The sequence below is a fragment of the Lagopus muta genome, chromosome 6 (assembly GCF_023343835.1).
Source record: "Lagopus muta isolate bLagMut1 chromosome 6, bLagMut1 primary, whole genome shotgun sequence".
NCBI classification, from domain to species: domain Eukaryota; kingdom Metazoa; phylum Chordata; class Aves; order Galliformes; family Phasianidae; genus Lagopus; species Lagopus muta.
Window position 1 is genome coordinate 27,981,537 of NC_064438.1, and position 27,202 is coordinate 28,008,738.

Here is a 27,202-nt window from a genome sequence, read left to right on the forward strand (position 1 = left end):
CGTTGTGTTTATTTTATTTCATTTTTTGTTGTTGTTTTTTGGTTGGTTTTGTTTCTATTCTTCTGAATAAAATGTGCGTTTCTTGAATATTTTTAAACAGTGGGTGCCAAATTAGGTGAATTAATATTCAGTGCAGAAACTGGGGTGAAAAAATTACTTTGCTGTCCCTTGAAAAGCACAGCAGAAGCCAGTGGAATTACTTTGTAGCTGTGATCTTATTCTGCATGCGTGCGATTGGTTTCCATTGTATTCAGTGGATGCAGTCAAAGAAAAATGACATGATTGTCTGCATACTTGGCTTGGTTTTCGTTAATACAAAAGAAATTACAATTCATGCTGTCACTTTGGGCCTTCTCAAAGGTTGCCAAACTCTGAAGGCTGGCAGCGTGAGCTGGCATCATTTGACATGTGAGCCCAACGCATTTTGCTTATGGCACCTTTCTGCACCCTCCATTACTTTCTTAGGAAGCATTCTCTGAGCAGCGAGAAAGGTGCATTCAAAGGTGAGAACTAAAGGTGTCCTGCTGCCTTGCAGTATATTCTTCCCTTTACTCAAGCTCAAACTGAAGGAAGGATGAACAGTAGCACAGTTCAGTAGAAGTATTTGTTGAGCAGTAGAAAATTGAATGCATTGGTGCATTTGATTGTGACTGGAAATGTCACATGCAGCTTTTCATGAAACTGAGCCTAGGGCTGGCCACTTGGCAACAGCACTGATCTTTTACTGCTTTGGTTTTAATTTCAAAATAGAAAAAAAATTGAAATTCCCATTTAAAAAAAAAAAGTTTTTCACCCTGATGTTTTTTAATCATTGAAGCATCACATTAACTGTTTGTATTTCTCTTTATAGGCAATGATGAGCAAGTTATACTCCATGATGTTGAAAGGTAAACAGTAAACACAATTCTTGTTTTTACTGCTTCATGAGCTGCACATTGGAGGAATTTATTTGGTTGTTGTTTTAATTTAATGGTCTGAGAGAAGAGTTCTGATTTAATCCTGAAACATGCATTTTATTTATCTAAATTCATATCTGGAATAAAGTGTTCCTCTCCTCATTTATTAGTTTAAGTATTTGGTTCCTGCCTCATTTTGACCTTGGTAAGGAGAGTGATTATTGAATACATATGCCCTCCTATGGGCACCATAGCAGGTTTTACGTAGATTCAGAGCCAGATTAATCTGGCATATATACAAATATTCTGACACATAGCTGTGGTTGGTTTGTTTGTTTGTGCTGTGGTGTTTTGTTTGTTTTGTCCTTCCCCTTCCCTCCCCCCCCCCCCCCCCCCTTTTCCCCACCAGAAACAAAAACCCACGAAAAACAAAAACCCACAAAAAACCTCAATCAACCAAAAACAGTTGAAAATTGAGCCTTGATTAAGGCTTATTTTTTGAAGAAGAAAATCTGTAAGTGAAAACTCTGATCTGTACTCATAACTTCTATAGGTTTAAGCATGACAACTGAAATAATGTGAGCTCAAGAAAATCAAGTATAACAAAAATGAACAGGAGGAGAGAAGTGAAAGAGCAGAGAAATATAAAACCTTAAACCTTTTTAAATTTCTTAAATCCTGGTTGATGTAATCTGGACATCCTTCTCGCTAGGTTATTCTGAATTCATTGTACATCTGTGTTCCATCATACATAGTATCTACTTCTCTTGTAAATCTTGGGTGAGAGTTGCACAAAAGTAACTTTGCCTTGCTCTTCTAACGCTTTCTAATAATGCTGTTCTGTCTACTTGTCAGTAGGCAGCTGTGCTTGTTTTAATTAAAGTGTCAGAATTTTAGATGCTGATGTTTGTTGTGATTTTTGAAGCTTCTACAAGAACTTTGTTGCTGACAATTTTCTGTATAAAATAGTTGTTCTACTCTTGCTTAGATGTTAAAGCAAGTCTTCTTTCTTTAATTTTGATGTATTTTTAATGTGCTTTTGTTATCAATTTGTTGTCTTTTTTTTTTTTCTGTAACTGTGTTAAGTCTAGTTTTAATCTTATATATAATTCTTCCCTATAAAGCTGTTTGCACGATCTTCTGAATGGAAGGAACCTTTATTTGTCTGACACTAATTCTAATTGACTTTTCCAGAAAGCTGCTCTATTGTCTTGCTTTATAACAGTGTTAATACTTAATCCATCAACTGCTTTTTTGTTCTTTAAAATGGCTGTTACTGTTTTTCTGGGCTTTTTGTTAATTGCCTATGGAATAAAATTAGATCTCTCACCAAGAGGAACAATTTACCGTATTGACAAAACACTGATTTTTGTATGATGTCGTTTTGGTGGAGTATCCAACAGATTCTACACAAACTATATTCCCTAAAGATTATTCCCCTGTGCTATGGCTGAAACTCAGACACTTGGTTGACTTATTTTTTTGTACTTCTTTCTGCTTTTTCTATATGAGATAAAAGCATGGGTGTGATTTATCCTGGAGACCCAAGTAAGCCTGTCTGAGGAGTCAGCTGGAAAGTTGTTCTTTTGTGAACTTTGGCTGAACTTTTGGGTGATACAGAAGCCTGCATTAATGAATCAGCTTCTGTATTGTTTTCCTTACCAGTCTAAGCACTATAACTTGGTGCACAGGTCCTCAGACCTCTTTGCCATTACCTCCTCCCAAGAATAATTGTTGCATGTCCTCTTGGTCACTCTACATGGCTTTTCATTGTGGTAGTTGTTGGGTTTTTTTTGTTTTTGTTTGGCTTACCCCAATTAAACATGAGGATCTTTATATAAAAATGAGCCTTATCACTATTACCGTATAGGTAAAACTGTGTCTTTCTTCCAGCACCGAGACCTTGGATGTGTTTGCCCATGAAGATGCAGTGTACGGCCTTTCAGTGAGCCCAGTTAATGATAACATCTTTGCCAGTTCATCAGATGATGGCCGTGTTCTTATCTGGGATATCCGAGAGTCTTCTCATGGAGGTGAGATATTCAGAGAAAAGGATCGTGGATGTGGAAAGAACTTGGGATATGGACAAGGCAGGGAAAGCAAAAGCTATTTTTACCTGGATTATCAAAGCAGAGAATGTTGGAGAAGGGTGAAAATAATGCATAATTCTTGTGACTCGTTCGAGGTAAACTGTGGTTTTTGCAGTTCATTGTTACTGTCCTAAATCACCTCGTAAAGAACCTGCATGTAGCAAAGGGTAGCATAGAACTTGGTATGGAATAGGTTTTAACTTGAATTAATGAAGCAGTGTTTCTTCAATAAAAAACATCTTGCGAAACTTGAAACCAATTAGGAAAGTGGGTCAGGTGTTTGTTTTAGAGCACTTGTTTTTGTATGTACCCTGGGATAAAAAATTTTTTAATTTTTTTAAGTTTAGGAAAGTTTAAGTTTTTTAAGTTTAAGAAGCTGTTATTTTCATTTGAAAAACTTTCCAAAGCTAATTATAGTTTTCCCCATTACACTAGTGTAATTTTGTGTGTTTTCTGGTTCTCTTGTGATGTGTAGGCAAAAAGTGACAGAGCAAAATCAGTTTATCTGGAAAAAAAAATGTTCTTGCATTTATGTGGAAACTTAGAGCCCTTATGACATAACAACTAAGAAGCTTAATTTTTATACTTCAACCTTAATTTTCTAAAACAAAACTGAGCACTTTTGGTTTACATAGCAAACCTGCAGCTTCTCAAGACACTTAACAATCTGGGTGTTACTGGTTTGCTATTTTTTGTTTTTATTTTTTCTCCTGGAGAATCTCAATTTAGGTCTGTATTTACATATGTATTTACGTATTCCACAGGGCTGGAATACTTCAGTATATGAATATGTCAGTAAATTAAGTTATGCATTCACTCCTTCCTAAAGAACACAAAGCTGATAATTTAAAACTGAGCAGTTTGCAGGCATATAGAATCTGGGTCCCTTCCATCATAGCTAGAGTGGCATTTCTTCTGTAAGATGACTAAATACAATTGCCTCAGTTCATAGATTATGTTGGTCTTGCAAGGAAGTTGTTTGTGGCAATTTGTTTCCTTTTCTTAATGAGTCAAACTTGCTGTTTAGCTGAACTAGGTTTTTGGTTGGTTGTTGTTGTTGTTCTCAGAGCTAGTGAGTTTGATAACATATTGAGATTGTAATTCTTCACCTTTTTGCCTAGGAAGTGAGAGCTGGAACAATATTCTTTCTAGTCTTGTATCAGTCTTCTAGCCCTTGTGACATGACTAGTTCTTTAATGACCAAGCACAAGCAGAACAAGGTTGGGTTGTCCTTGATAAGCTTCACCAGAATACTCACAATAGACTGCTTACTGATGCTCTCCCTATGCTGGATACATTGCCTTTGTACAAATAAAAATTAAATGCATTACATCTAATTTTCTGAGTCTTACTGTGAATTCTGATTCTGCTGTGCCCTTTTATCTCTGTCCCATCTGATAATTGTATTAATACTTCTGAAAAACAGCATGCACACTCAGGTGTGGGACACTTAATGAGAACGTCTACAATGTTTCTTCTCTGGATCATTCTCTGAAATGAACTAGTAACTTTCCTCTTGTTCAGAAATCCCTCGCTATTGCAGTGATGTCTTCTCTTCAGCCACTTGCTTAGCCACCACACAACTCCCTTTGCCAATCCCAACTGCCTGTAGCTAAACTTATACCACATGTGAAATGTAGTCCTGATTAGAACTGCCGTATTTTCCCTAAGTGAAAGGTCACTTGCTTTTTTAAAGGAAGAACTAAATTAGTCTGATGTGGCTGTTCTAACTGGTAAATCCAAGTCTCTCATTTCATCCTCATTTTTCTATTTTTATAATATCCAAGTGATCAGACCTGGCACTTAATGTGGCTTCCAAGTTAGAAATGGCAAAATGTTACTCACTGCATTCTCCTGAGCTCTGCATTATAAAGATCTGTTAGGAGGGCTGCCTATTGTTGACAATTGGTGGAAGTGGACACTGCTTGAATTCATCTGTGTGAAACTTTTCAGTATTATAAGCTAATGCCTGATCTCATCTAAGTTTTCGAAATTGTAGGAACAATGTTTGCCCTTCTTTCTTACAATTAAACCTTTCTACTGCTTTACTCTTGCTGAGACTTTTAATGCAAATTCTGCACCAGTGGAAAATAGCGTGAAATAAATTTAGCTGTAGTATGTCTGGGGTTCTTTGAAGTAGTGTCTTAAGTTCTTTGAACCCCCCTATTTTTCATTAAAGTGACTTAGAGCCTTGTTAGTTTGGCTGCTGTAATGAGGCATCTTTTGATATGTGGTTGATATGTGGTTCCAGGCTATTTGAAATACAGGTGTAAAGGTGTAGCGGGGCTAAAAGCAGGATACAGATGGGGGTGGACTGTCTCAGTTGTTTGCTATGCAGTAGTTTCAGGTATTAGGATATTTGGGAGAATTGCCTGAAACGTGTCTTAATGAGAAATGTGAGTAAAGAAAATGATGTGCCTTTGGAGGTGCTTGTGGGGCTAAAGGTGCCTGCACACAGTGACCTAAATAAGGGTAGTTACTGTCTCCTAAGCACATGAGCAACACAGTGATTGCATCAAACAGTGAAGTGGTAAAGACTGGCATAGTCTTGTTTCTTAGTTGAGTGAAAGTATGGCAGCATGCCACAAAAGAGGTACACAACAGAGACTTAAGCTATGCCTAAAGCTATAAAGCTAGCAGAAAGATACTGAGAAAGATGACAAAGTCAAGGCTTTTTCCCACTCTTTTTAGAGGCAGCATTTAGATGGAATGAATACAGCAGAGTAGCAAGCCAAGCACAGTCTTGTTATCCTACCCAAGCTGAGAGGAAGAGTATGGATAAGCATGTTTTTAATTCTATATGTGAACAGCAAACCCAACTATTAATGTTCTTGTTAGAGGAGCTCCCTCTCTTCTTGCATACTTTTGTACAATTGCTGAATAGCACTTTAAAGAAGTCTCTCTTTCCCCAGGGATGGCAACTTGCTTTTAGAGTGCTGTCCCATACAATTTTTCTCAGATCTTGTGGTATTATACTCCAATGTAAGCAATTGCTACTATATTTATAGTTTGGGTGATCATCAATGGCTGTGAAGGCTTCCAGACATACATGGTCTTTGCTAGGAAACTTTGAGAAGTCCCCCGTATGATCCTTCTTAGATGACCATGTGACCAGGAACCTTAAGAAGACTCAAATGCTTTATTTTTTTATGTGGCTGTTTTTAAACTTAAAATTTCATAAGCAAAACAATGCCTTGAAATCCAGCATGAACCTTCCTGTATTCGTACAAAGTTAATGTACACGTGGGTGGATTTTAAAACCTCGGTTTTTATATTGCTTTGGATTTGTCAGCTTTAGAAGTTGTTTGAACATGTCTCTATATCTTCAGATCTTGTTATGCTGTTTCCATGCTGAGCTGCCAAACTCATTGCATCAAACAGTTGTATGCCTTGTTTGTTCTTATGTCTGAAATCACAACTTTTTCAACAGAGCCCTTCTGCTTGGCACACTACCCATCAGCCTTTCACAGCGTGATGTTTAATCCAGTAGAACCCAGATTACTGGCTACTGCCAACTCTAAGGAAGGTGTGGGACTCTGGGATATTCGTAGGCCTCAGAGGTAAGTTTTGGCTGTCCTGCTTTTAGGCCATGTAATGTTTTTCTCTTAAGTGACGCCACTATTTTTAAGTTGGAGCATACAGTAGTAAGAAAAAGATACAGAATGTATTTAACAGCAATGTTAGTAATGGTGAATTAAATTATTTTACATAATTACACTTTTTTATGCATACTGTCTAGTGTGGATTCCAAGTGGGGCTAGATCTTCAATGTTAAGTGATGTTTTAGAAAGCTACCTGGCCTTGTCGTTGCAGGATTAGTTCAGGCTGTTGTCAAGTTCTTGTTATGTATAGCATTGGCTTGAAATAAGAATAGAAGAAACCATGGTGGGATGCTACATGCCTTACAGTTTGTTTGTTTTTTTTCTACCCAGCAATATTTGCAGTGGCTGGAGCTAGAGTCAGCTTTTTGCACAGCCTCTAAGAGTTTTATGACTTCCTAGACACCTGGATAATCAGTTTGGCTTCATAGGATTTTAAACAAATTTGCATCTGAAAAGAATAAGTTTATAGTATGAAGTGTGGTTAGACTGGGTTCTAAAATGGACTTTGCAATGTCTGATACCAGAGTTACGTATGTATTTTAAGCAAATAGTGCTCTTTTTTTTTTCTCCCTTAAAAAAAAAAAATATATATATATTTACAACTCTTGTGTCTGCAAATTCCCAGTTACGAATGGAAACAGATTAATTACAATGGAGTGAAAAGAAAGGAAATCTGTAGTTTTTACAATACAGTAGGCTCAACAATTTAAAATGTTCCATCGAATACACTGGACTTTCTGTTTATCAGCAAACTTCATGGAATACCTAGATGTGTATCACTAAAAATGATTGTTGAGTTTGTACTGTACAGAGAGAAAAAGCAATATCATATGGAGTTACTTGTAACTGGCTTAGAAAAAATCCCAAATGTTTAGGCATCCATTACAACAGCAACCAAATAATGGTTTCGGGGGATTTTATTATTCCTAAACTATAAACATTAATGGTTTGAGTTGAGTTTTGTTTGTAAACTGGAATCAAAACTTGGTTGCTGATGCTGGTGACTCTAAAATTCTCTCATTTGTAAATTTTGCCAGCGTTCCTGGTACCAGCTGTTGTGCATTCTGCTATTGCATTAAGTTTGATTAAATTAACTAGAAGAAAGGTGCTAGATCAAGCCAAATATAAAATAATTATAATGTAATTGAATTGGTAATGCTTATTGGCACGCAGTTTGTATTTCTTCAGGTTTAGCACATGTATGAAAGACTTCTTAACTTCTGATAAATCTCAATTCTGATGTCTTCTATTTGAATGATGAAGGGGGTGATGAAAGTTTTACCTTAAGCCTTCAGTCACATATCACATATCACATTAAGTGATATTTGGAGTCTCGGACTGAGCAAGCTGTAAATTAATGCAGGTGAAAAGAGTTTACTTTTAGCAGTCATCTTCTGGGATGGGCATCAGCTTTCCTCCTTTGCATGACAGAGAGATGCCCAAAACATGTTGAAAAGGTTATCTTTTGGTGGTAGAAAAGAAAATGGCGTATGGTGCTGTGCTGTCATTACAATTTGCTTCCAAGAAACTCTTAAGGAGGAGGAATCTTTGGAATGGGCTGTCCATCTTGTGCTGGTTTGCTGCCAAAGCCAAGTCCTCAGATTTAACTAAATTGAATTATCTGCTGATGTAGTTTATTATTGTGGAATTTTTGATTTATAACATATTTGGAGCCAATTCACCTTGTCTTGTAAGGAAACAATTTTATAACGGATAGATCAGTTAAGATATAATCCTCATTCCAAACATAATGTCAAATGGAAGCCAAAATTCAGATTTTTGTTTTCAGCTCTTAATTTATTACCATCTCTTCTAGAGAAAATATGCTGTGAACTTAATTATATTTAGAAATAAATAAAAAACTATCAAGAGTGAAGAAACCCACATGGTGCTGTAAGTACTTGAGATAAACTTTACACAGAACTGGAGTTGCTATGCGAGTCAATTTTCATCTATTTTCTCTACAAGTGGTAATACTGAAAGATGCAAAATGTAATTTCAGGTAAGATAAGTTCCAAAAGCCTTTTGATGGATAAGAAATTTTATAGGGATAAGGGGCTAAACAGCCCTGAAGTTCTCCATAATAGCAGAATAAACAGGAAGCTGCTTGTGTAAGTGCATGCCAGAATATTAGCACAGCGAGAAGGGTTACTGCATCAGCTGCTTTTCTTGTTGTCAAGAGTTTGCTAGTGGTAGAAATTCTCTACTTTGTTGTTGTTGTTTTATAGAAATATCTAAGAAAATGTAATGCTATGTAAGGTGTGGGAAGGAAGAATGATCACATTCTAATGACTTTCTGCAACTGCAGCAATAGGGTTATGTACCTGGAAGTAGGGAGTTCTCCACTTACTGTAACCAAAACTAAAATAACATCCACAAATAACCCTTGGATGCCACATGGATGAAACTGCAATATATAGAGGTCACTCTGAAAGTAATGCCTCTTATATTCCATAGAATTCCTTGCATATTCCTTCCATAGAAACTATAAGAGCTACAAGGAGTACAATAACGCTGTTTGATAGAGCAAATTCTCAGCTACAAAACACTGATCTTGGTATCTTGCTGCCCAAGGCAGGTTAATTTTGCATTTTTCAAAGCTCGCTCACAGCTTGGTGTCTCTTCTTCTGTCTCAGGTAATCTTAGTGCAACAGCTGAGAATCTTTACCATCCCTGCTCCAGCATTAATAGGATCTGAATGTGGTGGGCTGGCTTATCAAAGACAGTGTGTGATGCATCTTAAAATGGAACTCATGGAATTCTAGCATGATTTTGAGTTGACTGATTCTTCAAATACTGTCTTTCCTTTTTTTTTAAAGTATGCTAGTATTGCTGTTTATTCACGTGCAAGTTAAACTACAAGCAACTGTTTTGTTTCATCATTTAAAATCAAGCTGAAGAGCTTAAAGATGTTCTTAATTAGTGAAGCTGTTGTAAGGCGCTCACACCACTAGATGGCGCCTAGAAGCTGTGCAAGAAAGCCACTTCTGTGTATCACAAAAAATACATTGTGGATATGTATTGCTACAGAATTGCTGAGGTCAACTCAGCATATCGGTTTACATATGTATTTCAAGCAGTAATGTTACTCAAGGTATTTTTTGTTACTCCCATATCTTTTTTTATTTTTCTCCTTCACACAGCTCCATGACCTTTTGTCTTTTTATTTTATTTATTTATTTTCTGGAGTCAAAGCTGTGTGGGTTTTTTTGTCCCTCCCCTGCAATGGCCCAGTGATTAGCAGAGGTGATGGGAAAGAGTATTCTTTCTTCTGTGCTAATAGCTTTATTAGGCTAAAATGCAAGAATCTCTCTACCCATATTAGTCTGGGGAAGTAGAAGTCTTGCAAGGGTTGATGTTGGATTGACATACTGATGTGTAACTGGAAAAGGTAGGTGAACTTTAGGGTTCACTAGTCCTTTTTTAGGTATGGAAAAGAAGCAGTAGCTCTTGGAACTATGTAAATTATAGCCTAGTTCTTCAGAGTTTAGTTAGATGCACATCAAGCAGACCATCTTTGCAAAAGAGGGCTGGGTATTAGAGGTTTGTGGTGGTAGTGGGTGGGAGTACAAGAAGGAGGGAAGAAAGAGAGATGATGGGCATTTGCTGTTCTGCCTGTGCTACAGGTGGTGTATTTCACCTGTGGAACAGAAAAGAATGTTGAGAACTTGTGTAGTGGCAGGGAAGATATTAAAGGCTGTAAAACCATCATTGTAATTGACTCCTTAGGTATAGATCTCCAGCAGTTATCAGTTTTAGCTTTCAGGCTCATACCTGGTCCTGGTATGACTCTTGACTCTTTAAAGATGATGTCAGAAGAACAAAGCACGTACATGAACATTCCTTAGAAAATGGCTGCTAAGTGTCATTAGCCTTTCTAGCTTACCTTCTGGATTTCACTCTAGCTGTCGCCTAATAGCTGTCACCTAGTTTGATGTGTGCTGCCAAGATGTCTGGTATGTACTGAGCTTCTGGATTTGCAAATGTGGGATCCAGTTGTTGATGGTTGTGCTACAGGAGATGTTAGTCCAGGGGTAGCCATGAGCATTGCTTCTGACAGCGAGGCTTGGGGTTGTTAGGAGGATAAAACTGAGTGGGAATCTTTGTTCAAAGCAATGTCTTTGGTTGTATTTGTTTTATCCTTACAGATTTTTAATCTTTGGGATGACAGGAATTTGTGATGGTTTAAGGTTTTTCTTTGACAATTTTGCATTTTGACCCTGCGTGTAAAGCAAGGAAGCCTGTGATGCTACTGATCAATTGTAATCCCAACACATGCGCATTACCAAAGCTCCTGTGGATGGAGAAGAAGCCCTCTCTCTATTGCTGAATATTCAGCTACCTGTTTGAATGATTTCAGTGCAGTAATAACGTGCTGTGTGTTGCTGCTTTGAGACCTCTGCCAGTCCTGTTCTGAGCAGAGCACTATAGCAATGAGTGGAGAAAAATGTGTGTTTCTTGGCAACCATTTTTCCTTGTCAAGCTTAACAGTTCATTTGTTTCCCTTCTCAGTTGAAACATTTTTTTACAAATTTTGATTCATTTTGTACTGCCTGAAGTAACTAATTTAGCTAGGTTAGAACATTAATTTTAAATTCTCTTTAGTCACTTACTGGTATAGATCAACTATACCACTTCAAATAGTTAAGTAGTTATTTATCCTCGCTCACAGTGCAGGAAATAAAACTTGCCTGCATTTGTAGAATCCTGATCTGATTTGCTTCTGTGTTACTGAGGCAGCTCAACTGATTTTTTTGTGTCCCAGCCTGGAATTTGAAGATTTCCTGACCAGTTCCAATGTCGTGTACTTGCCCCAAATGACACAGAAAGTAAACATAGATTTTCCCCCACCTCTCGCTCCATTTGTTTTCTATTATTTCTTTAAGACCTTACTTTGTTACAGAAAGTGAATTTATCATTGAAGTTTCTGAAGAATTATTCTTTTATGGAAATCTTTGGAATGTATTGAAGGAACTGTTGAATGGTTATGGTATGGTATCTTAACGGGATGCTTTTTGGATTTGTTTTCCTCGTTGCAATCATAAATAAATCTCCAAACTGTTTGCCACAGATTCTAGGCAAAATCAGATGACAAATTCCGCTTTTTAGGAGTGGGGCAGTAAAGGAAAAAGGGAGAACTTTCAAATATACCTTTTTGACTTTACACAAGGAGAAACGGTTACAATTATTAAAGCTTTATGTGAGTAATATCTCTGCTGAGCAGATCACTTTTCTGCACTTGCATTCTTCGTGGTTGCCACTTTGAGCCAGTAGAGTCTTGACTACCATTTAATGATTTAATGTTCCCAGATGATTTGTATTCCAAAACTCAAGCTGATCAACTAATGGTTTTGTGGTTTTTGTTTTGTTTTGTTTTTTTAAAGAGTAATTGTTGGTAGTTCAGCTTTAAATTCTTTGGTGTTGTTCTCAAACACTTTCTCACACAATCTATACTCAGTTCTGCAAGGTGCTATTTCTGGCCAGGGTGAGTAATAGCCTGTAGAATTCAGAGATCAGAAAAAGAGAATAATTATGAGATGATTTAAATGGTTTGCTTGTGATAGTGGACAGTTGTTCTTTATTTTGTGTTGTCTGTTTTCTCGTTTTTAATCTGGCTAAATGTTTGTTTTCTTTTCTTGCAGAACTATTTCATTACTAGATCTTATTTATTACTTAAATTATAGTAACACCTAGAGAATTCAAGTGGAATGAGAATAGGGCACTTTTGTGCCTGCTGACTCACATCTGCAGTGAGGGCAAGGATAGGCTGGTGAGAATGTTTGCGAACAGGTCTGTAATAAGACTAAAACACTAAGGGACAGCTGTAGGAGGATGAGAAATACTTAAGCAAACAGGTTGTTGTTGTCATATCCTAATGAATGCTTAATTGCTATAGTAGCCTTAAGCCCTGGAAGGATAAAAGTAGTGCAGATGAGGGGGGAGTACACTCTATGCTTGTGCTCTGTCATCCTATTGAAAATAATGAAATTCTGCAGGTTGTGGGTTTTTGTTTGTTTTTATGACTGAAGGTAGAATAAAGGAAAATGATGCTTTCTGGAGAATTGCTGAAGACCACTGATGAAGCAACATTAGTGTTCAGCTGCTCAACTAGATAATAAGGGTTAAACCACACAAGCATTTGCTGTTACAAGGTCTGGCTGCTCTGAATACGTAAATGTGTTGATGTCTGACGTTCATAAAGTTCCAGATTCCAAAGTTAATTATCAGATAAAAATCGCCCTTATTTAAATAATAATAATTATTGCCCTCTTGGCTTGAAGGGAAAGATGAAACTTTTGTTCACTTTAAAGTTTGCCAAGCACAGAAATTTATTGATGTTGGAGATTCCTTTTTTATATTAATTTACATGCTCCTGAGCCCAACAATAAAGATTAGAAAGAATGACAGGTTATTGAACATACAGGATCTTCACCCTAAATTCCCCACTTTTCCAATCTTGGTGGATGCATGTGATTTTACTTGTGTATACTTTCTGAAGATAAGCCCCTCCTTTGTCTGCTAGTGTGGTCACTCTATTTTAGATGCCCATCAGATTGGTCAGGCATGATCTGCACCTGGTGAAGCTGTGCTGGCTGCCTTAGATTGGGCTCTTCCTAAGTGTTTGCCCCAGATTAAGTAAGAACTGTGTGGGTTTCTATACATGCACAGAATTTTTCTTCCCTAACTAAAAGCCCAAACCTTTCTGCATTTTTCCAACACTGTATTCCAAGATATTTTTTTTAAGTTTCTCAATATAGTGGTTACAGAAATGCTGACAAACACACTTGTATGCAATCATATGTATTAGTTACAAGCATTCAACACATTTTTTTCCTTTTAAGGTCATTCTTTCATTAAGTTAGCATCACACACTGCTGTTTATGATACCAGCACTTTCTCACTTCCTTCCTTCCTTCCTTCTCTCTCTTATTTCCCAAGTACAGTGTCTGTACTGCAGTTCATTGTTGCATTTGTAGCCTATCAAGAAAAACTACTCAATCATTGAATTTAATGGTGCTATTTAATTCAGTCATGCATACATTTTTTAATTCTACCTGGACACTGATCTTTCAATTCTATTCGTGACCACTGTCTGTCAAACTAACTCTTGAATAGTCTGGGTTAAACTTATGTTGCCAGTCAGGCAACTGACCTTCCAAAAAAGGATTAAATTATTTATTTATTTATTTATTTTAAGGTGAGGTAGGGGAGAGGAGGAGAGGGAAACTCCTGTTTCAGGTATAATCTTTTCCTGCAGAGGAAATGTTTAAGTGATGCAAATTCTGACTGTGGTGAGACTGCTGCTTCCCTTGCCCCACAGGCTGCCAGTAGAAATGGATTTATTTACATTAGTAGTGCTACTATTGGATTGAAAGCCTCCCATTGTTTGGCTGAGCTGGTGTTTAGTTAACACTTGAGTGCTGTCTACATCCAGCAGATCTGACTGTGGAAATGGACAGTTGTATGCAATATGGTCATTCTCTCCCTCCTCAGCCTCCCTCCAGCACCAACACGTGTTTGGACTGTAATGTTCCATCTGTGGACTAAACATTTCTCTTAATCGCACAAGATGGCTTTTTGGAATTTGGAAATGTGCTCATCTCTTTCTATGTTGATTCCTGAGCTGGTAAGCAAACGTTAACATTCCACAGCTACCTGGGCGAACCAAATTTGGAAGAAGTCTAATGCCAGGAGAAGCCTGGGAGTGGTGCGTGAAGGTGATGCCTGTGGCACAGAGTGGGTGCTGCCCATCTTGCTCAGACATGCCCTTTTAGGATTGCCCTCAGACTTTCCAGCTACTGTCCCAGTCTGGGTCTTTAGGATGAGTGTTTTGCTTTTAGTCTGACATGTCAGATGTGCTTTTTGTAACTGCAAAAAGGTGTTGAATACTTTGTGGGGACATGAAATAAAGAGCAGGCAGAAGTGGTAGTTCTAACATGAAAAATGTATCCAAGCACGTCTACAGTGGCCCACCTAGTCCTGACAGAAAAAAATCCTGAAGTAACACTGACTAAAGGTATGAAGTGGCATTGTGATGCCATCTGAAAAGTGCCACCACTGAATTTTACCACTGAACATGCTGAAGTACAGCTTTTTCCTCATCTCCCTACTGCTTCCTCGACAAAGTGCTGCCTTGGTTCTGGTTTTAATTCATTGCAGACTGAGTATACTCTTGAGTATTAATAAGTATTAGTAACAGTTTTAATTCTGTAAGAATAACATAACTTTCCCCAGCTTCTTTCTTGGATATTCTTTCTTTCTTTTTTCCTGCAGTTTTAACAGAGACAAAATATACTAGAAGATGTCTTAGGAATATTTTTTTTTCTGAAGCCAGAATGATTGTTCTGTAATCAACTATATTTATAATGGAAGATCATTAGCACCTCCATTCTAGATACCTAATCTGTGCAGCACGGAGTAAAATACAGAGGCAGAGAGATGTCATAAGATGCATGAACTCAGTTTGTGAGTTGGGCTCCTAGCTCTTTCACCAGTATGGACCCGTGAGTTATTTTCTCCATCATACTTCTAACCACATTTCTCAGACATTCTCTCTTAAGATTAGCAATTGAACAAATACTTCTGCTATGTTTGGTCAGGAAATTAATGTCTGGGGGGGGGAGAGGGGGAGGTTAGTGTCATTTTTTTTCTCTTCATCCTCACTTAACTACATACTGCCTCTTTGTCATAGCTTGTTAAAAGCAAACACTTTAATGAGCTCTGGTTGAAAAGTTGGGTTACAGAGAGGCAGACAGGAGCAAGCAGAACACAGCAGGTTGGGAAAAACAGAGAACTCTTGTTTTGTGCTTAGTGAAGGAAAAAAAAGTCTGATTCTGGAGACAGAATTGAGACAAGTGAATAAAGCAGTCAGCATGTTGCTCTTGTATGTGAGTGCTAAATGCCTATTTTAACATTTCTTTATCAGCCTTTATCAGTCTTTTTTTAATCTGTGGTTTTTATTTATTTTTTTCTTTAAGGCAAATATTGTGCTCAAGGACAGCTCAAATTATTTCCATTACATGTGTGGCTGAACTGTGTGAAGTAGGCAAAACTATCAGCCTTTTGAGGGGTCTTAACTATGTAACTTCATAATACTTGGCTTCTCATATTTGTACATGATCATAATTTCTGAAGTTCTGCTCTTTTTCACTTCAGTTAATTTCAGTAGTGTAATGTTCTTTTAGAGCTTTATTTCACAGAAGTTACTGAAACATGATACAAAATTCTACTTCAAGAAGTGTTTTATTTGATAGCTTAGGCTGCTGTAGGAGCCTAATAAAAACATCTATGTGCAGAATGGAAGCTAGTTTAATATTACACTGCTATTACTATAAAATATGATCTCAGAATATTTCAAACCAGAAATAATAATAGTAACCATGGCAGTTTCACTTAGAGGTTTGGAAGGATGGGGTATCTGGTAGTCTTGCTCATCTACGTGAGCTGCAGTTAGGGCTGAGAAAGAGAACTGGTGGTGAGGAAAAGGGCTTGGGTTTGGTCTAAAGATGCAGGTCAGTGTTGCACCAACTCTGGCTGGTGCATGTACATTATGGTGTTTTACTGTGATGGATAACTTTTTTTTTTTTCAATAGAAAATCTGATGCTTATTAGCCAAAAATGTATGGGCTTATTTCTTCTGCTCTTCTGTTCCATCTTTTGTGATGCTGTTGACAATTTTTTTTTTTTTTTTTTTTTTTTGAGAAACTAGAGATGTCTTGACGAAACTTTTCTGGGTTAAGAAAAGAAAAAGCAGAAACCAACCAATCGTATTTTTTCTTTTTAGTTTGAGTATTTTGAGTTGCTGAGTATTTTTTTTTTATCTTGATGAATGTAAAGTAGGGCTGACTGGGGGGGTGGGAGTGTGGAAATCCTGAATCCTTATCTGTAAGATTACAATTCATACAATTTGCATTGGCAGCTGTTTGGGAATGCTGTCAGAACTGCACAGAGTTTATCTAAATCTGCTGCCACCAGTGAGGTGTTCTCAGCTCATCTTTTGCTGGTGCTCGTGATCATAGGGCCATAAGGAAAGCTTGTACAGAGGTCGTGTCTGGCTGTACCTTCCGTCTCCTTAGAATTAGTTTGACCAGATTGAAGCATAGGTGCATGAGAGAGAAGGAGACACGAGGGAGATGCTCACAGGCTGTTTCTGCCATGTGGTTAGGTGTGCTTAGCTCAAGTCTGACTGAGCACACTTCCCCTGGTGTGACTGCCTTGTGTAACAGGCCTACTTGCTCTCATCTCAGCTTGTTCTGGCTTTGTATGACTTCTGCCCTATAGCGACATCCGCTTTTGTGTGCTCAGCAGGAAAGGTGAAATGAGTAGGATCAAAACTTAACTGTTTCTTTGTATGGTTGCTTTCTACTTAAATCAGTTTCTTGGTGTGGTTTGCTCCGCACCAAGGAGGTGAAGGTGTCATCTGCTCTGTCAACAGTGTGCTGGTTTATGCTGATGTGGTGATGGAACTGTAGGTGAAGCTAGGTGAGCTGATCAATGGGATGGGATAACTTGCTGTTACCAAGTGAGGGCTGTCTTTCCCTGCTAATGGACAACTGGCTTTGTCCCATTTCTTACCCATCTACTCAGGTACTCATTAGGCTCTTTGAGCTGGCACAAACCAGCTGTCTAACAGGAAAGCTATGTGTTCTTTTTTTCCCCATGTTGCTGAGCTAACTTGGCTCACGAAACTATCCAGTGGCACAGATAAGTCATAGGAGCAAGTGACTGTGGTTAGGGCCTAAGAGGAAAGAAGTGAAATGAACAGACAAACCACCACAACTGTCCTATGTTTTGTTCTTTTGTGTTTTATTTGAACCAGGTTTCTATGTAGCCCAAATCTATGTTCATCAAAAGTTAAACCATATGTCTCACTGCTCAAAGCAAGACAGTAAAACGTGTTAAAAATTTTTGTTGCCCAGCTTTTGAAACACTCTTAATTGGCTTTGAAAAGGAAATTTCTAGTTCTTTTGTAGCACCGCGGCTTTGACTGTTGAGTTAAAAAAGCAGGAGTAGGGTGTTTCTAGTGCCTTTATTAGGTGGAGTCTAGTCTCCTGTTTTGTTTAACTATGGCTTATTATGAACAATAGTTTTTTAACTTACAGTATCTCCTGTAAGGATGCATGCTTCAACCTGTGTGGAATGTGCCTCTCATACAAGCAGAGTGACTCATTTTTCACAGATGTTGAGGCAGAGGGCTACATCAGAGAACATTATGTATTAAAACCAATGAATGACCTTCCTTCTAGAATTTGCAACTTATGCTCTGGTATGCATTGTCTGGTCCAGACAGTGTGTAAGAGTTACAGCTCCTAATATACAAGATTTGATTGAGATTGCTCAGAAACTGTTAACAGAAAATACAGATTCAGTACTTCTTAAGGAAGTTTCAGTGATCTATGAAGGAAAAAACCAAACAAACCACAAACTGACAAGGAAAATATCTTCTTTCTTAGTCTCCCTCTCAATACACATAATGATTTTGAGTAAAAGAACTGAATGTGTCTTTGAGAAGAGAGTCTGTGCGATGGAAGCTGAATTTCAGACATGCTATGGTTATCGTTAAGTTCCTGGATGGGACAAATTCCATATTCTGTTACGGTTTTAAAGAGAGAGATTAGAAAATCATGACTCTTAGTTTTTGTATTGTATGTGTCAGTAAGAACTGATATAGATAGTCTAGCTCTGGTCATGTAGCCTTATATGGAATAAGGAAACAAGCTATCTCAACCATGTGAGATTTTTAGGTAATAGTGTCATGTGTTAGCATAATTGTCCTGCCTATTTGTTCATGAAGCAAGGCTGAAATTAGCTAAGTGTCTTATTTTAGCATTTTTTGTAATAACTTGTTAGTAATGTGGCTTTTTTCAGCTGGAACTGATTTTATAGTTCAAACATCTTCCGATGCTCTGCAGAGATGTAAATAGAAGTGGAAGTGAGATAATAGTCAGAGAATCTGCAGTTGGAGAAAATACCATCTAGTGCCTGAGTAGAGGGAGAAAGGATAGTTTGACTTGGCTGGATTAGGGCACTGTCTGAACACAAAGAGCAGGGCCAGACATCCCAGAAATACAAGAATGACTGTTTAAGGCCTATGGTTACTCTGTGAGACTTTGCTCCCATGCAGGAAATGTATATAGTACTTTTCACATCATTCAACTTCAGTCTTCTGGAGACTTAGCATTTTGAAAGTTTGTCATTCAGGTTTTGAATTAAATATGTTCAGGAATTGATGCTTTGTAGCAGAAGCTACACAAGATTAGAGTTGATGGGGCCTATTTGTTTGAAATGACTCAGGAAAGTTAGAGATATCTGTTTCTAAGCAGCTCAGTTCATATGTGCAGCACATCTCACTTGTTCCCTGTTTTTTTTCCCAGTTCATTGCTGCGCTATGGTGGAAACCTCTCTCTTCAGAGTGCCATGAGTGTCCGGTTCAACAGCAATGGAACTCAACTGCTGGCACTGCGTCGGCGCCTGCCCCCTGTTCTCTATGACATCCACTGCCGACTGCCTGTCTTCCAGTTTGATAACCAGGGATACTTTAACTCATGTACCATGAAGAGCTGCTGCTTTGCAGGTGATCGCGATCAGGTAATAAGCAATGCTCTCCAGAGTCTACAGAGCTTCTGGGTGTGGATGAAAACACGTTTGTTGGGGTTGTTTGGTGGTTCTTTGTTTGCTTGTTTCAGTTGGTAAAACAGGAGACAGAACATCTGTAAGGTTATTTCAGAACTGTTTTGTAACATAAATTCTGAATGAAGAAAAATGTATATTAAAGCATGTGATAAATTTTACCTCTTGGTTGACAGAAGGTTGCATTCATAAGAAAAATACTTGCTAAGCCTATTTTAGGTCCTCTGAATATGATTTTTAGAACCATGACTGGACAATAGCATTCACATATGATAAGGAAGTGCATTACTTTCATTTCAGTATTGCTTTTGAGTGTGGTAGAGACAATCCCGCCTAAATGTAAATATGGTGAATTTTAAAAATCCTTAATTCTTCTTTCAAATTCCCTTATTTTCTGTACTGATGGATCAGATCATAGATCTTTACTGTTCGGTGTTCTGCAAGTGGGGGGGGGGGGGGGGGGTTATGAAGGCATGGTTTGTTCCTCTACTGACTATGGCAGAACTATGTCCCTTCTAATAGCTCATTCATAAAGTGACTAACAGCAGTTTACATATTTCTGGAGCTCAACATTGTCCTTGAACAGCTGTATTTAATAACCAATAACAATGTTCAGGGACAAAAGATTTATTTTCAAAACACAATACTGCAAAACTGAAATCTGAAAATTTCTTTGTTATCATCAATAAAGGTCCTGCAGTCAGAACTCAGTTGTTAATTCTATTGCTGCTGCAGGAAGCAGAGCTGAGCTTTTTTTCACACAACAAGTAGAAAATACATTTGCGTCACTGAGCTTAACCTTGTGACAAATGGATATGGGAAGTCTTTGTGTTGCATGCTGTTTCTGAGTTTTATATGGATTTTGGCAGGAGAATGATAATTCAATACTGAAATCATCTTGAAAAAATAGAGATATTTGCTGTAAAGAATGATAAACACATGTATTGTTGAAGGAAAAAGAAAAAAAGAGTTGATGATTCGGGGTCCATTGTTTAGTAAGCCTGAAGATGGCACAGCTTTCTCTTCTAGAAATCAGAGTTAAGCCTGTGTACACTCTGACAAACAATCTAGCTACCTGTCTGTTACTGAGGGTCTGTAAAGAAGCCTTAGCGTCTGTTTCATTTAAGCACTTTTCTCATGGGTACAGGGTTATTTATTTCAATGGGAAGAATACAGCTGTTCTGTATTGGGCTGATGCTGTGCTTGGGAAGCATATATTTTTTTTATTTTTTATTTTTAAAGCTGATATTCTCTTGGCTGGGTGGACCTTTAATTTGGATAAGTAGCAATACACAATGGTAGTAGTGAGTTGGAAATCAGAGCAAAAGGAGCTCTATTTCCTTACACGTGCTATAAGAACCTAGGAGGAAAGATGAGATTTAATATGGAAAATTAGAGAGGTGTGATCTGATATTTAGATACAAACTTATACCTATCATTCAATGGGAGCCAAAGAAAGACAATGAATCTGCAGGAAATACTGACATGTGGGCCATTTGTGTATGTCTAAACCTGTCCAGTAATGCTCAGATTCATCTGGTTATGTTTATCAGCAGTATAGAGGGTCCTTAGATGCTGTCCTTTACAGAGAACCCGATTTCATTTCCAGGTTTGTCTAGGTAAGAAAGTTAGGGCTGCAACTTGCTGAAGATAGACAAATTGAATAAGAAAGAAACCCAAACAGTATTTGTTGAGATTAGTTCTATACAACTAGTGTGCCTCTTCTTCTTGGTCTATTTTGTGAAAATGAAATAATGCATATAAGAACTGTCCCCAAAATTGGAACTACCAATAACAACAAAAAATCTGTTTCCAATTTAGTCTGGTTCCAGCCCCTGCCCCCTTCTAATATTGCTGTCTTTTGCCTTAATAAAGAAAGTCTTTCATTCGAGATCCATATGAAGTCCCTCCTGAGTTTCATAGAATTCCTTGCTTGTATTTCCATGCAGAATCAAAACTGTGTAGGCTAAGGTTCTTTGCACAAGGGCTGTTTGAATGAATGTAGGGATTAAAAAAAGTTCTGTTCAGATTGTGAGTATCACTTGTGGTAGGAAAGATTCCTCAGAAGTTTTCTTTTGTTGCACCTCCCATATTATCTGTCTCTGATTTTTATTTTCATCTTCGTTAAACTGATAATTCAATCTTTTTTATAAGTGTCTTAAATAATTAGGTTTTAATATTTCATACATTGTCTCTACTAATTTAAAAATGTAACTCACCATTGTTCAGGAACTATCGTGTGTTCTCTGGGTTATTTCATCTGATAAAGTTAGAGTTTTACTCTATTTTAACCTTAATGAGAGAAGGTATATCCTTAATTCACCATTGCTTGATGGTCATCACAGGTACTCAGCAGTTTGAATCAAGCTCTCCTGGCTTGCCACTCAAAAGGGAGCCTGCATCTAGCAGATTTGCAGTGATTTACATACCACCTGCATAGCACCTGTGATGCAAGTAGAATTGAAACCTCTTAACAATGAAATACTCTTAATACTTTAAGGAACAAAAAAGCCATAAAGATTCGCATGTTAATCCCAGTCTTTTATTTATTTTATTCTTTTATTATTTAAGTCTGAAGCAACACAATCTGAAGTGCTTTAAATGGTTTTGAGTTTTTACAGACATGGGGCAAGGGCTGCAGCACAAGCAAGGTAACACATCTCTGAAGATGAAGAGAAGATGAACAGCTTTGCTGCTTTTTGTGTTTTTACATGGTGTTGTTTTCCTCCAAAAGCTCTGTTGCCCTTGTCCAGTTGATTTGAAAACCAGTGAATAATATATGCAAACATTTTCTCTAGAAATGCCTCAGTCTTGCTTATTCCTACTACCAAAACATGAGAGGCGGTGTTCAGTTGGTGCTTTGTTCGCAGCCATTTATAATTCCTTCATTTGCTTCTCTCTGAACTGTCTTTTGTCTATGGTATGAGTGAAATGACCTCATTCACATGCCACTATTTTTTTCCTCTTTTTGTAGGAGAGCTCTGATGTTGGTAGATAAATGTGTTCAAAATTGTGTGCTGTTGCTGTATCCAGGAGCTCACTTGAGTCATACAGCTGTGAAAGGATAAGAAGGAAGGATAAGATAGGCTAGATGGATCACGTGTGATGACCAGAGCGTAACTTGACCATCCTTCTGGTACAGGCATCCAGACCCAGATTTTTAAAGCCATTTCTTATTTATCTAACTCCCACTGATTGTGCAGTACACAAGTGTTGGTTTTCATACAAATTATAGAACGTGTGAGAGTCTCAAGTTGTGTCAGTAGGACTAGTGGGGGACTTCCGTTCTACTTGTCAGCATCAGAATTTGGGAAACATTATTTAAATAGTAAGGATTTTTAGTTGATAGACAAGTGTAGAAATTGTCTTGTTGGGTCTGAGGATTACAGGGAGTGTTATGGAGTTTCAGGCACTCGTGTGTATTTAAGCGTAAGAGCTCTGTAGTGATGATGGGGGGGGGGAGGAGGGGGAATCCTCAAAAAACTGAGAAAACCCTTCCAAACAAAAATAGACTAGAAGCTTTTCTTGCTCAATAGCTGTCATCTGTGTCACAGTGACAAATGCTATCATTTCATTGTGGTGTGTTGTTTTGTTTTGTTTTGTTTCTTACCTATGCAGTTAATGTGGGACTCTGTAACACTTGTAGCTGTAAAAAACTGCCTGCCTCAAGAAAAGTGGAGAGAAATAACTTATGCCCTGTGAATCAAACACAGTCTTAACTCTGGCATGCCCTCAGACATTACGTCACCACTCAGCCTTTTCTTTTGGCATTACGCTGGTATAGGAGAGTTTCAGGAATGTACCACTCACAGCACTGCAGTCTGCTCCAAACCCTATAAAGTTACTGCCTTCATTATGTTCAAATCTGTGCACTAAATAGCCCTAGGTGGGGACAACAGAGTTTTGACACAACAGAATTATTACATGAACATAAACCTTCTAAGACTAGAATTGCCTGCATAGGTGCCAGAGGTCTTACATGGCTGTACACTGCTTTTCTAAAGAAATAGAACTTTTCTTTTGTATTCCTTTGTCATCTGATTTAAGGACCATTTATCTTTGGAAGTAATACTTGTCAGTGTCTAGCTTGAAAAAGGAAAAAGACAAATCCTTTTTCTAAAAAGTGCGTTTTGTTTCCTTTGCACAGAAGATTTCTTAATGAAGAGTAGCTTCCTGCAGTCATTACTATTTAATATATATGCAAAGCAGTCTGTGCAAATACTTTGCTATCCTTGGATAAAAAGAAAATTAGTGTTTTTTTTCTGTCTGAAGTTGGCATCTTTGAAGAATTAGTGATGAGGTGATATTTTGTTTTTACCATATCTGTTTGGCACGTTAAATCACAGGTATGTGCATAAAATCACATGCGTATAAAATACATACATGAATAATGCATCTGGCTATGGATTCAGTTATTCCCTATTGCTTTGGGTGATTGACGTTTGGGAGGCTCTTCAGAGTCTGGGCCTTGGCAGAAGGAGCTGGGAGTTTCCTCTAGCCCTTCTGGTTCTGAACACCTCTTCCTCTGTTCCCTGGGGCATCCTCCCAGCCCTACTTCTTCTCCCTCTTCTCTTCTGAATTCCCACAAGCCCTTGGTGGGTGTAGTTAGAACTCTGGAACATATGGCATGAACTCAAAGGGAACCATTCTGAAACTGAATTTTAGAGCCCTAACTAGAAAAACTGAGATCTGCATGCATAGATGCATCACGGGAGACATGCAACTTAGTATAGCTCCCAGGAATGGGGAGAGGAAAGGGAAGGAAGAGTGAACAGAGAGTGCATTTTAAATATGATGAGCAATACGGACTACACTGGCAACATTTCTTACTGAACTATGAAACAAGACTACTCAGCCTTTTTTAGGTATTGAAGAAGTGACTGTGAATTCTGGATAATCCTGATGAATAGAATATTTGATTTAGCATGTCTTTAAAAAAGGAATGTAGCAGATGGCTGGGAAGAGCAAAACAGCAACTGGGGGATGTGCAGATTCAGCTACCTATAAGAGGAGTCCCCTTCATATGTTCAGATAATGTTACTTTCTTTGGAATGTAATATTTTCCTTACCCTAAAAATCCGCAGTAAAAGTTTTGAAGGAAGTTGCTTTTGGTCATTAATAAAATCACTGCTATGGCCTTTCTGCATAGCAAAAAAGGTAGCTGTAAAAGTGTTGATGGATTGTTCCAAATGATGCTTCTGTAAGTGTTCAGAGCTGCCCCTGACAGAGTTGGCTGCTCCTGAGGCTAAGGATTAGAGGCTGGGAATACAACATTTTGGCTTTGAACTTTATGTACTAGAAGCAATTTGTATTTCTCCGCTCTCCTGTGTCACGGCTTTTCTTTTTCCAGTTCATGAGATAGGCATGCTTCGCACTGAGGAACAAAGCTACTGTTGTAAAATGCTTTTGAATGTACCTGCCTGATTCTCAGGCCAAGATGGAAATCTCTTAAGCTCTTGTTTGTGCCAGTTTGAACCCTCTTTAACAACAGCCTTCAGAAATGAAGGTTTCAAGCTGCTCTCCTGGCTTGCATGAAAGAATATGGCTGTTCTCAAAGCAAATGTGTTCCTTAACACCACAGTGCTATGAGAACTAATTGTAAGGTGAATCTTTCGTAGTGTCAGACACTGCACAAAGGATAGGATTCAGGACCCAGGATTTAACGCAAGGAAGGATATGAAAGAAACATATGATTCAGAAAATAATTTATCTACTAAAAAGGGTAAGTTTTCTGAAACATACTCTAGTAATTTTCCCAGTTATCTTCTCCTACTTTCAGACCTTGTCATTGGGACAGCAGCAAGAGAGAACCACCTGCACAGGTGGGGCTGTTCTTTGCATCACACCATTCCCTCACCCTACCCTCTGATTACCTCACCTGGAGGAAGGAATTTCTTAGCAGAGGGCAGTGAGCACTTCTGAGACAAGAAGAGGCAGCCGCTCTGCTGGGCTGCAGTGTGAGGGGACACACCAGGCAGTGTGGCATTGTGAGGAGAGTTCCTGTGTTGTACTTAGGCTCTGCTGGCCCCTGCCTGAACCCTGTGCAAGCTGGCTAAAATAAAGCCCAGGAATTGTACTGACCCAGGCTGCTACTGTGTTAAGAGAGCTACAAGGGTTGTAGGTGGGAGCACACCTATTGAGGAGGGCAGCAGATAATCATCAGAGCAGGTCTTCAAGCCGTGTTCAGTAGGAACTCTATACTGTAAGCTTAGATTCATCAGCATAAAGGAAGAGCCTGACACAAAGATCAGGGCATGAAAAGCGACAGAAGTATTTAGCCAACTGGCTTTTGTTTATTTCTTGGTTGCTTGAGGAAAGGGAAAATGCAGTATGTCTGCTTTGTGGGAAATCTTTTCTTATACCTCTGGAATTGCCCATGTCACACAAATTGCATTATCTTGCTGGTGTGTGTATGCACACATCTTGTTGCTTTTTGATCAGGAAAAAAATGTTTTTTCTTCTCATAGAATCATTTAGGTTAGAAAAAACATTTCAGATGTTCAGTCTGACTGTCAGCCATGTATATGTCCTTAACTTGTTTTTTTGTTTTCCTGATCTGTGGGCACTCTGAACAACAAAAAAAATGACATGGAAATAAATCTGTGGACTTTTGACTTGCAGAAAAGAGCAGACATAGCACTAAAATTTATTCACATTGTGAATTAAATATATCATTAAAAAAAAATTGAGATGCTTGTACTGCTCTATGCATCTTATAAATGAGACTCTTCTGCCAAAGAAGCAGCTGTATTTGGAAAAAAATAAAAGAAATTGATTATCTTTCATCAAGCATTTTTCATCTAAATGTGTAATGCATAGTGAGACCTTTATTTTTGGTCGAGATCTGTAATACGTAAACACACAGTTATGAGTTGGTCCTTTTATTTCTTGTAGTTTGCTTTCTAATCTCCTTTGAAATAGTTTCATAAAGAGTCGATCATAGGGTTTTTGTAGGCATTTTGTTTAGTTTAAGGATCAGTTTGTAACCTATTCTAGGGAACCTGATTTAGTAGGGGTTTGGACTAGATGATCTCTAGAGGTCCCTTCAAATGCCTACGATTCTGTGGGTCTCTATTTGGGCTTCCTGTTGCTCAGTGGGGGTGTGATTATGGTACTGTCTTTTGCTCAGTGCCTGCATACAAGGCATCGCCTGTGTGACTGTTTAAAATAAGGGGGGACCTCTGGTCTTCTATCAGAATTGAAACTGGCCCCCAGTCTTAAAGGTTCTTTAAGTCAGATTGAGCACAAAATAGCCTAAGTCTTATTTCTTTAGGAAACCTTTCTCCTTTGGGAAAAATACTGTTTTTATATTCTTCGAAGTGCAGATTGCAGTGAATTTTCATCCCTGGATAAACAGTCAACATTTTTTTCAACTTCTTGTCAAGTTGGTGCAGAGAAGATGTCCAAGATATCTCTTATGGTCAAGAGCTATTAAGACTTCAGCCTAGCAGACTTGCATTCCTGTCATTAAATATATTTAAGGCAATATATGGAGGCCTGTACTGCTTGCTTGTGAAAGGGGCTATGCAAAGCACTATCAGAACTCCTCCAAATTTTGGTTACCTCTGTACTTCTTCTTTAGCATGTGAACGTTGATGTACTTAAAGAAAATAAGGAATGTCTCCCTAAAAGACTGAGAAAAACTTTGTCTAATCTGATATTTCGTGTTGAAAGTTTTGTTGGCCCCATTGAAAAAGGGATAGACATGCTCAGGTGAATGGGAATTGACATTTAATCTCTTTCAGAGCTGATTTGTTGGCAAAATGGTAAGCAGCAGCATGGAATTTGTGTCTCTCAGACTTCTTGCTGTCTTTAGGAGGAGTGACCCTAAGTTGGGCATCTGCAGACGCATGGCTTTTTCAGTATGGCATCTCCTGTTAGTTACTTAAAATCATTGTTATTTTCTCTGTACTGTTACCCATGGTCTTACTCATCCATATATAATGGCATGATGATTGCATGTTCTTCTGTTGTGCATTTTAAG

The 27,202-nt window shown here is 38.1% G+C and overlaps 1 protein-coding gene across 2 annotated transcripts in view; it reads left to right on the forward strand.

Moving 5' to 3' along the window:
- DCAF5 (DDB1 and CUL4 associated factor 5) overlaps positions 1-27,202 on the forward strand; it is a 67,462-nt gene that overhangs the window by 16,415 nt on the left and 23,845 nt on the right. For both annotated transcript variants that reach the window (XM_048948176.1, XM_048948177.1), the window contains exons 3-6: positions 851-887; positions 2,790-2,929; positions 6,417-6,546; positions 18,963-19,176. In XM_048948176.1, the coding sequence (XP_048804133.1) occupies positions 851-887; positions 2,790-2,929; positions 6,417-6,546; positions 18,963-19,176 (521 nt within the window). The remainder of the gene's footprint in view (positions 1-850; positions 888-2,789; positions 2,930-6,416; positions 6,547-18,962; positions 19,177-27,202) is intronic.